The sequence below is a fragment of the Chamaea fasciata genome, unplaced genomic scaffold (assembly GCF_029207755.1).
Source record: "Chamaea fasciata isolate MVZ Bird 193981 ecotype frontalis unplaced genomic scaffold, bChaFas1.0.hap1 SCAF_17, whole genome shotgun sequence".
In the NCBI taxonomy this organism is placed as follows: domain Eukaryota; kingdom Metazoa; phylum Chordata; class Aves; order Passeriformes; family Sylviidae; genus Chamaea; species Chamaea fasciata.
Window position 1 is genome coordinate 9,063,457 of NW_027094102.1, and position 13,613 is coordinate 9,077,069.

The 13,613-nt window shown below is 55.4% G+C and overlaps 2 protein-coding genes across 2 annotated transcripts; both read left to right on the plus strand.

Annotated features, from left to right (window-relative positions):
- The first annotated feature begins 876 nt into the window (after nucleotides 1–876).
- CCN5 (cellular communication network factor 5) lies at nucleotides 877–5,427 on the plus strand. The gene is made up of 5 exons (XM_066198843.1): nucleotides 877–995; nucleotides 3,318–3,534; nucleotides 4,154–4,405; nucleotides 4,591–4,784; nucleotides 5,314–5,427. The coding sequence occupies exons 1-5, from the start codon at nucleotides 936–938 to the stop codon at nucleotides 5,335–5,337; spliced, it is 747 nt and encodes a 248-aa protein (XP_066054940.1). The 5' UTR covers nucleotides 877–935; the 3' UTR covers nucleotides 5,338–5,427.
- Nucleotides 5,428–10,414: 4,987 nt separating this feature from the next.
- Nucleotides 10,415–12,884, plus strand: LOC136298425 (P2Y purinoceptor 1-like). The gene has a single exon (XM_066199141.1). It carries the CDS (start codon nucleotides 10,559–10,561, stop codon nucleotides 11,609–11,611), a length of 1,053 nt encoding a protein of 350 aa, XP_066055238.1. The 5' UTR covers nucleotides 10,415–10,558; the 3' UTR covers nucleotides 11,612–12,884.
- The last annotated feature ends 729 nt before the right edge of the window (nucleotides 12,885–13,613 follow it).

Below are 13,613 nucleotides of genomic sequence, written 5' to 3' on the forward strand. Positions count from 1 at the left end.
GTTTGTCTTTCCTAAGAGCCAGCCTCACCTCCTCAGTCACGGGGGGCAAGAGAATAGCTTCCACAGGCAGACTGAAGCAAGCATTGGGAGGCAATAGCTGAGCACCTGCTTTTCTTTCCCAAACTTGGATTTCTAAATCTCACAATTGATTAAGAGAATCATAATACTTCAGGGGCTGAATTTGCATTTAAAAAGCTTGAAAACAGCAGGGTCAGACTGCAGCCTTCTCTGCATTAGGTACCCAAGACAATGCAACATAATGTGCATCCAACCACCCCACCCCAGGTGGCCACAATTCCTCTCAGGATGGGGATGATGTGGCACCACCACCACCACCTCAGCAAATCCATTTCCAGCTCCCTTGTGTGCCACACTCCTCTTCCACAGCCTGCCATGCACTGGGTGCGGCATTAAATACAGAGGTGCATGTCCTGTTGCTGCCTGGTCACAGCATTGTCCCACGGCACCAGCAGGGACAGTCCTGCCAATCCTCTCAAATCCCAGGAGGAAGATACCACCTCTGCCTGGGCAAACCTTGATCAGTAGGATAGGGCATGAAACTTCCCTCCGAGGCCGGGAGAAGGGAGCTGGCTCACCCCACCAGCCTGATTCCCCAGCCTCTCTCCCCAGCTCCCCAGGGACAGCACAGCATCCCTTCCCTTCACTCCTTGTCTCCGTGGACAGCATATTCTCACCTTGAGAAGAGTGGAAATGGCAGCTGGAATGTGGGCTGGAAAAAAAAGAAAGGAAAAAAAAGAAAATCTTGAGGCTTGTCCAAACCTACTCATGTTTATATTGGAGCCTGTGAGTGACATCAGAGCAGGGAGAGTATAAACACCAGCAGGACCTACTCTGGGCTTTAAAACCTGCGAACACGCCGCTGCCTCCAAACTGCCTGGGGGGTGATGTGCTGAAGTGGCACAGGGGAGAGCACCATGAGGCTCCAGCTGGAGAAGCAGCTCCTCTTCCTCTCTCTCCTCTGCATTCTCTCCAAGGTAAGGGAGATGGGGGAGCTTTAGCCGTGGTGCACCCGGTTCTGGCAGAGCGGGGGGCAGGAGGGACGGGGCTGTCCCCACAAACCCGGCGCTATCGCCGGCCGGCAGCCAGGCTGTGTTGGTGCAGGGGGCAGAGCTGTGCTCGGGAGAGGTGTTTGAGATGAAGCAGCAGGGTCTGAGCGTTCCTGGGCCCAAGGCTCCTCTGTGCGAATCCCTGGAGCACACAGGAATGCCAGCTATGTGCTGTTCGCTCGCCGTCCCTGCGGCTCTCCGGGCTGGGCTGTGTTCGCTCCCTGAGAGCCAGCGAGCAGCAGCTGGGCGGGAGCGGCTCCTCCAGGCTCCTCCAGGCTCCTCCATCCCCGCCCAGGCACCCGAGGCAGGGGCCAAGCCACGAGCACCAGTCCTGGCATAACTCAGCTCTCCACACTTCTCGGAACGCTCACACCAAGCTAGTGCCTCCGATGGGATTTGGGTTGTTGTAGAGATTTTTTTATTATTTTTTTTTTTCTCTTGGACTCTATGTGAAAATATTTGTCTGTGCAGAGAACAGGAATGTTGAAAAATTTGGGGCATCTCAGCTCCAAGTTCTAATTGCTGCTTGAATCCCTGAGCAGGGATGTCGTGGCAACGTCGTGCCTATTTGACTCTATTCCCAGAAAGTTCAGATCTCTGACAGGTGCCACATTGTCATCTAAAGACAAGTAAATTACAAGGAGCAGGGGGAAATGAATTTATGTCTTGGCTAATCTTTCTAAAACATCGATTTGTAATAACAACCCCTGGAAAGATGAAAAATGTCCTTGGCTGCCTGGGTGAGCTGTAACAGAACAATGATTCTTGCCCCAGGTGCACACGAGTGCCTGGAGAATCACCAAGGACCAGCCCAAACCTGGCCACCACAGCCAGTCCCTTGGTCCCTGCCACATTAATAAAGCTGCTCACTGACAGAACTAGAACAAGACCCAAATTACCCAATCTATTTTGGATATATTTTAACTCCAGTTACTGGCACTGACACTTCTACAGCCCCATGAAAAGCATTTGAACTGCTGCAAATGGGGAACAAATAGAGCACCAGTAGTTACCCTCTCTGTCAGACTCATCATGTCAGACCTGATGCCACTGGGAGAAACTGAAAGAAAAATGGTATCTAAAACCTACATGTTCTGGCTGAACCCATCACTGTCCTGGCAGACTCAGCAGCCACACCAGTACCTGGACCAGGGCAGGGATGAATGTTTGGGTTGCATGCTTGCTGTGCTGCACGTGCTGGCCCTGCATCCAGCAGCATGTGCATGGTGCTGAGCAGCTGGGCTGCCAGGGGGCTCACATGCACTGCCAGGCCAGCACTGGCAAAGGATTCACTTCCAAACTGCAGAGCCAACTCTCGTGGCTTCAGGCTCTATGTGCAATAGCTCTGTCACATGTGACATGATGGGAGCTCAAGAGCTGCCTAAAAAAGCTGTTGGTGCCAGGGTGGGTGTGCAGGTAGGATGAGCCAAGGGTATGAACATCCACCTGCCCAGGTGAATTCCTGTGGGCACCTCCCTGGCAGACAATTGGCTGAGCAGGCAAAGGACTGCAGCGCACAGCCCTGCCAAAGTGATTACTCAGTCTAGCCACGAGGGAAAACAGCTCCCAGTCCTTGAAAACGTGCCTATCTCTGGGCTCCTCGCCCAGTGGGCCAGGCCAGGTGAGGATGCTGCAGCCAAGGACAAGCAGAGGATGCAGCTGGACCAGTGAGGATTGCAGTGAGGTGTGCCTGGCTTCAGATCCCCACTGCTGATGCAGTGTCCTGTTTCTTGGCATGAATGAGAGCTCTTGAGACTGTTAGGAGGTGCTGTGCACTCACCATGTGAATTCAGTCCCTCAAAGCCACCACTCCAGCTGGGCACAGCCTGCTGCCTTGGGGGCAGGCATGGGGGTGGGCTGGTTTCTCTGCCTCCCTCCCTTCCTCTCTCCCATTGGGCCGCTTGGGGCTGCTGACCTCATTAAATAACCACCACTGCCTGGGATGTTCACCTTGTAGCTCCATCCTCCTCCTGTGTGTTCAGAGCAGTGGCACACTGAAGTCCCCATCTTGCAGAGTGCTGACCCTCTGAGCATCCTTGATTCTCCATGCTTTTCCATAGATGCCCTTCAAAGGGGACAGCAGCTTTCCAGGATGCTTTGAGATATTCCCATGGATTTGCAGAGCCTCCCTCCACCAAAAATCTGTCCCCATGACTGAGACAAAGTTACCTGGCTGTCCCAGTGACAAAGCAGCTGTTAGCCAAAAAAAAAAAAAACAACACCTGTATGGATTCAGCTTTGCCTCCACAGGTTTGTGCCCAGCTGTGCCGGAGACCATGCTACTGCCCCTGGGTGCCCCCCCGCTGCCCCCGCGGGTCCCCCCTGGTCCTGGATGGGTGTGGCTGCTGCAAGATCTGTGCCCGGCGCCTGGGAGAGCCCTGCGACTTCCTGCACGTCTGCGACCAGAGCCAGGGCCTCGTCTGTGACTACAGCTCAGCACCTCCAGGGACAGGAGGCACCTGCAACTGTGAGCACGGGGGTGCCCATTTTCCCCGGGGATACCCCCACACTCCAGCCCAGCACACAGCCCAGCTTCAGCCATGACCTCACGTGGCTTCAGGCACCCCACAGCACCACCAGGGAAGTGGTTAAGGCTAGGAAAGCCGCTTTCCTGAGGATGATGCATGGCAGCTTGGCCGTGAGGCTGTGCCCCATCTCCTGCCAGCTCTTGTGCTGCTTTCTGACTGAGACTTCAGGGTGTTTTCAGTGAGAATGGACAGGGGGGATCCCAGGGACAGTGCAGTCACCCAGCCAAGGCTGGAGCCTGGGGCTCCTGCAGAGAAACCTCAGAGAAACATTTCCTAGCCTGGAAAGCCTGAAGGCAGGGTCAGAGTCAAAGGGCAGGGGGTTCTCATAGCTTGTGAGCTGTTGCTTTGAAAAAACAGAAATGAAGAGAGAAGGCAGGGTAGGGGAGGAGGTCGGGTGATGAAATTGCAGCTGCACACCCATGTCTGCCCTGCACACCGCTCAGTCACATCTGGGGTCCCCCCACTTCAATCCCTTTGTTCAGCCCCACAGTTACCCCCAGCACTGCCCCCTGCCATCCCCATCTCTGTCCCTAACGGGCTCCCGGCTGTCACTTGCAGTTGAAGACGATGAGGAGGGCTGCGAGGTGAATGGCCGTGTCTATCGAGACGGGGAAGTTTTCCAGCCCAGCTGCAAAATCCAGTGCCATTGCTTGGACGGGGGCTTCAACTGCATCCCGCTCTGTCAGGAGGATGTCCGGCTGCCCACCCCGGACTGCCCCTACCCCCGGCGCGTGGAGATCCCCGGGAAGTGCTGCCCGGAGTGGGTCTGTGAAGCCCAGGACCAGTACCTCCTCCGGGACGCCCGGGCAGGTAAGATACAGGGCAGCCCTAGGGAGGGGATGCCCACGCAAGTCTCCGGGGATGGCCTCTTCACCCCAGGCTGTGAAACGTCAGCAGGACACACCTCACACGCAGGGCTGTGCCTGCAGCATCACGGGGCAGCTGCACAGCTCCTGCCTCCAACTCCTTTCCCCCCCTCGTGTCCTCTCTTGCAGGCGCCGGGGCAGTGTCCCCGCTGTCGCGATACCCCTGCCAGGAGTGGGGCACGGAGTGGAGCGCCTGCTCGGCCACCTGCGGGCTGGGCTTTGCCACCCGCGTGTCCAACCAGAACCGCCACTGCCGGCTGGAGACACAGAGGCGGCTCTGCATGGCCAGACCCTGCCCGGCCCTGCCCGCAGCGTTCCCGGCGGTGAGTGAGGGCTGGGTGGAGCCGCTGCCTCTGGGCAGCACGTTTGGCTGACAAAGGGAAGTGCCAGCCAGCACCGGATCCCCACTTACCTGTGGGCCCCCCATCAGCCCTCCTCAGCCATGAGCTGACCGTGTTTCAGGGACACATGAACCATCTCCTGAAATTTAGCTTGGGAAACAGCCGATGGCAGGTGCAGAGCAGAATTTTGGGGTCTCTGGATGTCTGCATCCAGGAGCACTGTGGATCCCACACAGGTGAGCTCGGCCATCCCTCCCTGTGGCCAGAGATGAATTTGCAGCTCCTGCCTGGCTCCCTGGGCACACCCGGGAGGTGATTCTGCCACCTCTATTAGCCTGACACAACCCCAGTGTGGACACGGTGCTAATCTGCCTTTCTGCATGCAGGTGGCACTTCCTGCCCACTTCTTTCCCCCTGCACTGCCACTGCCACGTGCCTCTGCTCCCCAGCTGTGGGGCACACACCACCACCCCTCTCCGTTTCCACACTGATCTCTGTTCTGCCTTTCCAGAGGGGAAGAGGAGGTCATTTGTAGCTGTGCCCACCCCGGATTCACCCCGGAGCCAACACCTCATCCCGGCAAAGAGTCTGGCACACACCCATGGCACTGTGGTTATGGTGAGGATGGAGGATGTTTCCATTGGGAAAACAGAGAAGAAATGATGGATTTTGGCTGCAAAGGAGGCTGGAAACAGAGAACAAGATCCCTGAGTCACCCATCACCTGCCTCCTCTGTACACCCCGCTGCCCCAGGCAGGGTGTTTGGGTAGCATTCCGAGTTCCTTAGGCTGAAGGAAATGGGAAATGGGGAAATCCTGCTCCAAGCATAAACCCACCCAAGAAACCAGGAATTGGTCCTTTCCTGGATCGGTGGGGCTTCTGAACAGGTGATGTTGCTTCTCTGCCACATCATGCAGCTCTGCTTTGCAGGGACTTCAAGAGAGACCATCTCCAGCACCTGGAAGCCAAAATCCCTGGGGGGAACCCTCATGGCCTGGCCCCCCAGGGAGGGAGCAGGTCATCGAGCTGCACCCCACAAGTCACTGCCACACCAGACAGAGCTGCTCAACCATGCAGGAGCTCAGCCAGCCCGTGGTACCCACCCTGCAACCCAGCAGCCGCCTTCCCGGGCATGGGCAGGGTCCTGCTGATGGCAGCTCTCATTCACCTTCCCCTCATCCCTCCAGAATAAACACGAGCCTTCCCGCTCTGCCTGGCCTCCTCCTCTCCAAAGCGCTGGTGGTTTGGCAGGGCTTCGGCAAGCCAGGGGCTCAGACAGCGGAGACTCCGCTCCGCAGCACCAGACATTCCTTCCGCCTGCCATCCAAGCACATTCCCCGCGAGCCGGGGCCAGGGGAGAAGCGGGAAAAAAAGGAAAACAAATCGCAAAGATGAGTCGGGGCCGTCTGCCGAAAGGCTGGAGCTGCTCCAGCCGTGCAGGAGTCGGCGCGGGAGAGCTGCTCGGCTGCTCTGGCCGTACTTTCTCCCAGTAAAAAGTCCTTCTGGGCGATGGAAAATGAAACCCAAATGCCCTCTAACGGCCTCGCACAAATGTGCAGAGGGAGCGCGCGTTCCGCCGCGGGAAGGGCAGCTGGGAGGAGCAGCGGCTTGGGTGGAGTGTCCAGGTGAGAAATGGACTTTTTAGATGCGTATTTCTAGAACTGAAAATAAAGATGTGCTCATCCAGGTGTGAAGCTTGTCTGTGCAGGGTGAGCCCAGCCTTGCTGCTCAGGGCCAGCTCGGTGGGTGCAGGAAAGTCCTGGCACAGGTGGGGCAGCTTGGAGGCACCTGAATTCAGGCTGCTTAGAGTAGGAGAAGGAAAAGAAAAAAAAATGTGAATCAAAGCACTGAACACATTATTAGAGTTTATTCTATTCTGGGTTAAACCCTTCACTCTTACCCAGCCATAAGCTCTGCTGATGACACCAGCCCTGGCCATAGCAGTGCCCAGGTCTCCAGTGTTGGGATGTGCAGGAGAGCAGGGCAGGGCACGGGCTGCACTGCTGCTGCATCTGCAGGCACAGGCACAGCCTCTTCTCAGCCTCCCAAAAATCAATGCCCAAACTCCCCTATAGCTCATCCCTCCTACTGCCAAGCCCACACTTCCTCCAGTTGCTCTGGAGTGGGATTTCCCCAGCATGATGCAGCCACCATCACCAGGTGACTGTGCTCCTGACCAGGGCAGCGTGTACCAGGGCAGTGAAGGTGGTGAAGGGGCAAAAGGCCGAATGGCAGGGGGAGCTCCTCACTCCAGCCCGAGGAAAAGCCTCCCCAGCAGCAGCAGAAAAGGCAGCAGAGCCAAGGCAACTCACCCACTCCCTCAGGCCCTGCAAGAAACTGAAAATAAAATGAAAGTCAAGGATGCAGTTCAGTCACCTCTTGGGGGTAAAAAAAAAAAAAAAAAAAAAAGAGAGAGAGAGAGAGAGAAAGAAAAAAGAAACCTCGCTGCTCTTGCAGTGAAACATTGCCTACAAAGAGAATTATTTACTTCAATCATCTGGTGCTCAGTCTGAATACAAATCATTAATTCTGTTTGATAGGGGCACATGGTGAACCTCCAGCAGGGAGCAAATTGCAGAACAAAAAGCTTTGGTTGACTTTTTTCATTCTCTGGTGGCCATGCCAAACAAGTGGTGACCTAAAGCTTCCGTAGACTTCAAAACTGCCTTGTTCCTCATCTGACATGGATAAAACATTTTGTGGGTCCTGAAAATCCTGATTTTAAGTCAGTTCTTGTTCAAGCATGTTGGGACTAAGCCACCAAGGCTGGGTGAGCTGCCAGGGCTGTCACACATTCCCAGATCCTGCCTAGTCACCTCTGGTGGTGGTAAAAATCAGAAGGTCACTTTTTAGGCAGAAATCTGCAATTCTCATCTGGAAAAAATGACTCAACACACCTCTGCTATAATTATCTTTTTTCTTCCCCTGCAGAATATCTCCCTGATTCACTAAGCATCTAAATAATGAATTAATGATTCCAAATAAATCAGAGTTATTTTTCCCCATGAATACAGGGAAATCAACTCTTGCAATTTGATTGCCAGTCTCACAATATTTCTCTCTAAAGCCCTGCTACCCTGGAAACGTGGTTATTTGAGGCTCTGACGCAGGGTCCTGGCTTTGCCTGCTCGTGTGGGGCAACAGAGAAATATTGCCCCCATCCACAGGTAACATGTAAAGATAAAAATCCCCAAACCAAACGAAAATTCACTCCTGTCCTCAAGGCACAAGGCCACATCTGCACACAGCCAGGAATCTGCCAACCACACTACCGAGCCAGTGATGAGCAGCAGATCACAGCTCATTTCTGTGCAAGCACACGCAGCAGCTGAAGGAAAACTGTCTTACTGGATGAGTAAACAACATGCATCAGAATTTCTTTTCCAAGCCATCCTCATGACTGATGAATTTTAAATGCACAGAGCTGGGTGAGAGAGGGTCAGATGAGCCCCTTATTAAAGTGAAATATTTTCAGAAACTGAGCACAGAAATGCACTGCTCAATTGAAAGAAAAAAAAAATCAAGTAGATCAAATGGGGTTTTTTTATTTTTCCTGGAAACACATGATTCAGGTTATGTGCTTGCAGGAGTTGTCTTGGCCCAGTGTTCTCATCCTGACATCAGCACTGCTGTTGCCTGCCAGAGGCAGGAGGCAGAGGAGAGTGTCCTCATGCAGGATGTTTGGGCAGAGCTGCCAGTAGCACCTGTACTGAGAGGGAAACCATGAGTCAAGTGAACCCCTAAAACACACAGGAGGCAGGCACAAGAGAAAAGCTCCATGATTGTGCGTCCAACAGGTCCAGAGAACAGGAGATGTGGAGGGCAAGTGGCTCCAGCCATTCATGAGCAGCACTCCCCATGCCCTGCCCTGCTCCTCTCTTCCCATGGCAGAAGGCACTCGCTCCAAGCTTTCATTCTCAGGACAGGGAAGGCTTTGTCTTCATTGCTGAGAGCAGCTCGTGACTCCCATGATCACAGAAGTCCTCCCAGCCAGCTGCTGTCAGCTTCCCCAAAGGTTGATGCTGTCTGCCTCAGCTTCCCCAAAGGCTGATGCTCTGGGACAAAGGGAACTGCTCGCAGTTTGTTCCTTCTCCTCCCCTCTCCTCTCCTCTGTTGCCCTTCCACACCTCCATAAAGTTGCTCTGCAGGTGCCACCCCAAGCACAGGCTGCAGGAGCAGGTGAAGTGCACAGAGGTGAAGGGGGCAGGAGCAGGGCTGGATGGGGTCACTCCCCTGAGTACACCCCCATGGAGCCCCTCTGCTGCTGTCATCGCAGGAGCACAGACCCACCAGTCTCTGCAAACCGCAGAAAAGCCATATCTTCACCACACGGAAACGGCTTCTACACTTCATCTTTTCGGTGGCACACCCACAGTGGTGAGATTTTATTACAGAGGCAGGAAATAACCCACAATGTTTCCCACCGCTTATCTGCTCCAGCAAGCGCTTTCTGAAGTCAACAAACACACCGGTACTGTCAACACCCGGCTCACCACTGCCCCACCCGCGACCCGGGCCCCGAAGTGCCGTGCCCGAGCGTGAGATGTTCAGCGGCTCCCGAGGAGGGATGGATGCGCAGTCAGGATGGCTGGGCAGGACTCACCCTCCCTCCTCCTCCTCCTCCTTCTCCTCCTTCTCCTCCTCCTCCTCCTCCTTCTCCTCCTCCTCCTCCTCCTCCCCACTGCCTGCTGAGGTACCAGCCTCTTCCGACTCCCTGCCCGGATTCAATTCCCGGAAAGCAGGCGGCCGTGGCCCTTCCAGAGCTTAGCCTTTCACCTCAAGCCATTTCCCCAGGATCGTTTTCCTGTGGCTCTTCAGGGTGAACCTTCTCCCTGCTGTTTGCTTCCCCGCTAACTCCCGCGCCTGCAGATCCGAGTGATTTCTGGCCCCGTTTATGCTGCAGCAGCTGCTCAGCGGTGCAGTCGGGGCTGCCCTTCCTCGGGGTCTGTTTTAGGGTCGTTGGTTTTAGCTCTTTGCCCCAGTTTCACAGTATCTGGGTGTCTTCTGCCTCACGGTCCCTGTGGCAGCCAAGGAAGGGCACAGCCCATCTCACGTCCTCCCTGCGCGGGTCCGGACCGCGCGAAGGAGGAACAGGGAAAAGGTTTTTGTGCTTGGGGAGAGAGATAGAAGTAGGCAGCAGGAGCAGCTGTAGGGAGGGGCAGCTCTCGAGCAAGGCTCACTCTGCCTGTACTGGGGGCAGACAGCCTGGTACGTCTATCTCTGCCTGCTGGCGCTGCCTGCGGCACCGGGGATGGCAGCGTGGGCCCCCGCGGCAGCATGAGCCCCATGGAACGCTGCCAGTCTCCTCCTTACCTCTGCTCCCGGTATTTCTGAGAGCCCCCTGTCCGGAAAACTGGGAAGATTCTCCTGACCGCGAATGGGACAGGACAGAAACAGGCTGAAAGCTTTGGCTCCTCTCCTCACATCCCTCTGCCGCCTCCCTGCCTCCTGCTCCCTCCAGGCACTCCCAGCGCCCAAAATAGCCAAGGGGCTGCGTGTCCCCGGCGCCCTGCTCCGAGTGTCTCAAGTGGGCTGGGGGAGGCGCCGAGGGAGCGGCGGAAGCCGCTGCGCTGAGGCTGCTTTCGGCACATCCTCCCCGTGCCCCGGGGAAAGTCCAGCACCCTGAAGTCCCAGGCCGGGCTCAGCAGGAGCGGAAAGGTGAGAGGAGTCCCCGTGCCAGGGGATACGGTGCTGCGGCGGGCACCGGTGCGTCGGAGCAGTGCCACCGGCTGCCCCCCTGGGCAGGGCTGCCTCCGATGGCTGCCGAGGCTCTCTCCACGTGGGCCGGCAATGGCACTCGGGCTCCTTGCCCCGTGGACTCCGCCTTCGCCCAGCGCTTCCTGCCCGCCGTGTACCTGACCGTGATCCCCCTGGGGCTGCTGGGGAACGGGCTGGGGCTGTGGCACCTCTGCACGGGGCCCCGCGAGGCCGCCCGGCAGCCCCTCAGCCTGCTGGTGGGCAACCTGGGGCTGGCTGACCTGCTCTATGTCAGCACTCTGCCCTTCCTCGTCAGCTACTACCAGCAGGGCAGGGAGTGGATCTTCGGGCAGGCCTGGTGCCGCCTCACCCGCAGCCTCTTCCACCTGAACCTCTACGCCAGCATCGGCTTCCTCACCTGCATCAGCATCCACCGCTACCTGGGCATCGTGCACCCGCTGAAGGCACGGGGCAGGTGCCGGGGTGCCACCTCCTCGGGGTGGCTCAGCCTGGTGGTTTGGGTGTGGGTCGTTGCACAGATAGCTCCTGATCTCGTCTTCAGCAAGACGGATGGCAAGGGGATCAAGTGCCATGACACCACAGGAAACGAGCACCTGGGTGTTTACCTGCCCTACACCTTTGCTGTCACCGTGACTGGGTTTGTTGTCCCCTTCCTCATCATCATCGGGTGCTACTGCCACGTGGTGTTGGTGCTCTGCAGGAATGATAGCGTGGAGCCCAGCCTCAGGAGGAGAAGCATCGGGCTGGTGATCATTGTGATGGTTCTCTTTTCCATCTGCTTCCTCCCCTACCACATCTTCAGAAACCTCAACTTGTATTTTCGCTGGCAGCCGCAAGGGTCCTGCTCACAGGCTTCAAAGGATGTCTACATTTCCTACCAGGTGACTCGGGGTCTGGCCAGCCTCAACAGTGCCCTCAACCCCCTGCTCTATGTGATCACCAGCAAAGACTGGAGGTCACGAGTGAGGACCATCCGCCAAAACACCAGGCGGTGTCTGAGGCCGCCCTTCCGGCGCAAAACCTCTTGCCAGGCAGCTGAAAAGGAGAGGAACACCAGTCTTTGTAAGGTGGAGGTTTCTAATGAGCTCTGAGGTTCCTGACACCCCCACTTCTGCCACATCAGCTTGTGCTTGGCCCCCTGCTGGGGGCAGCCCCCCGCCTTGACACCTGCTTTGCAGAGATGGTGACAGCAGCATCGCGGGCTCCATGCTCACAAGGGATAGACAGGACTGTCAGCATCAGAGAGAAAACAGGGACCAGATTTCAAAACCAAAACTACTCAACCCAAGCATTTTGCCTACAGCACGCCTGCAGATGGAAAGAGATGATCATGTTTGCTCCAGTCCAGAGTGTTTCCCTGCAGGCTCCCATGCAGCAGTGTGAGCTGGTTAACATCCCCTTGCTTCCCAACTCCTCTGTGCCCGAGGGATGGGAGGGAATGACACCTTGTCCCTCCACTGCATCCCCTCTACTCTACTGTACATGGGTTTGAGACAGGATTCCCTCTTTCCCCTAAGGAGAGGTCCTGCATTGCAGAACAGCTGAGAGGGCAATTTTTTTTGCAGCAGGGGAGGAGCTTTGGAAATGGAAATATTCATTAAAAAATCGGGTTTTAAGTACATTACTAAACTGTGCCAGTTCCTGGGTGACTGAGCTGTTTCAGGATCTGTGGGATCCTCTACTGCCCACCTCCTTTGCAGAAGAAAAAGACATTTTTGGCATTACTCCCTCTCTTTTGGAAGAGCATATAGCAGAACTAACAAATGGGCATTTTAAAGTTTTTGGAGGCTTGGTTGGGGTTTTATTTTGGGAGGTGAATGACTGCAGTAGCCTGAAATGCTTTCAGTGGGAAAATGCCAGGAAAGTTTGCAGATCTTCAGGTGGATGCTTGCATCTTGCATCCAGCCTTGCAAGGGCATTAGATATGACTTGTAAAAATTAGGTATGCAAATAAAAAGAGAAGCAGCACTGGTGTGAAGGCAGGATGCGATGGAAATGGCAGCTGTCTGTCATCACCAGGGGTGACAGGTCTCTGCTTTGGGGCGAACAGAGGCTCCTAAGCAGTATTTTGGGTTTTGTTCTTGCTGTTACCCACAACAAACAGCTCGAACATTTCAATTCAATAATGTGATTTGCAGCAACAGCAGCTTTTGGAGCCCAGCTGTAGGAAGTGGACTGTGAGTTAAAATCAGCCCTTTCTGGGAAAGTGCTGGCCCGCAGATGGGTGTTGTGCTGTTTTCCTGACATTCATCTGTGTCAGCTGTTCCTCACACAGACCCACCTTAGCTGGGCAGCGGAAGGAGCACGGCTGGCTTTCAGTGCAGTTAATGTGTCTGCAGTGCAAATAAACACCTCATGCTTTCAGTTGTGAGTCGTCTGGCTTCTTTTAAAGCTTTATGGGAGCCTGGGAGCCAGCTGGCCTGCGGGTTGGAGCAGGGGCCTGCCTGCTCAGGGAGTGGTGATGATCTTCCCAGTGCTCTGCAGACAGGGAACTGCTGGGAGACTGCAGGCAGCTGGTGGAGAGTGCTCTGTGAGAGGCACACACTGAGGAGTCTGCTCAGCACCAGTCAGGGGTCCAGCAGAGCCTGAAATGTCCAGGTCCTATCTCATCCAGAGGAAAACCAAACATAAAGCATAAATTCACCAATGAGATCTTCTCTCTCTGTAGCAGGAAGATTGAGACATTAGGATCAGACCTGGTCCCTGCTCCTTGCACACATGCTCCAGATTTGGGCTTCTCCAGAGCTCTGAACTCTTCTGCTTTCCTCAAAAAACACCCACACCTCTGAAAGCTGTCCAGCTCTTTCATCTTCACACATGGGTCGTGTCTTAGGTGCTACAGCTCCCCACAGAACCAGCCTTGCCTCCCAGAGCCCACGGGAGCTGTGACACCCTGTCAGTGCCCCCACTTTGGGCAGGATTGATTGAAATAAATCATCACTGCATGCTGGGGAGGAAGTGCTGCGTAGGATGTGCTAGCAAACTCTGCTCTCACCCCCTGCATCCTCGTGCCCAGATGTGTCTTCTTGTCTTCTCCAGTGCCCCCTCCCTTCACTTTTAATGGTGATTTAAAGATCTGTATCTTAAGCATCT

Excerpts from the sequence above, each read along its gene's own strand:
- CCN5 (XM_066198843.1), top strand. The coding sequence starts at position 936 with ATGAGGCTCCAGCTGGAGAAGCAGCTCCTCTTCCTCTCTCTCCTCTGC. Across the intron at positions 4,406-4,590 it reads CCTCCGGGACGCCCGGGCAG|GCGCCGGGGCAGTGTCCCCG; the intron begins GTAAGATACAGG and ends CCTCTCTTGCAG. Across the intron at positions 4,785-5,313 it reads TGCCCGCAGCGTTCCCGGCG|AGGGGAAGAGGAGGTCATTT; the intron begins GTGAGTGAGGGC and ends CTGCCTTTCCAG.
- LOC136298425 (XM_066199141.1), top strand. The coding sequence starts at position 10,559 with ATGGCTGCCGAGGCTCTCTCCACGTGGGCCGGCAATGGCACTCGGGCT.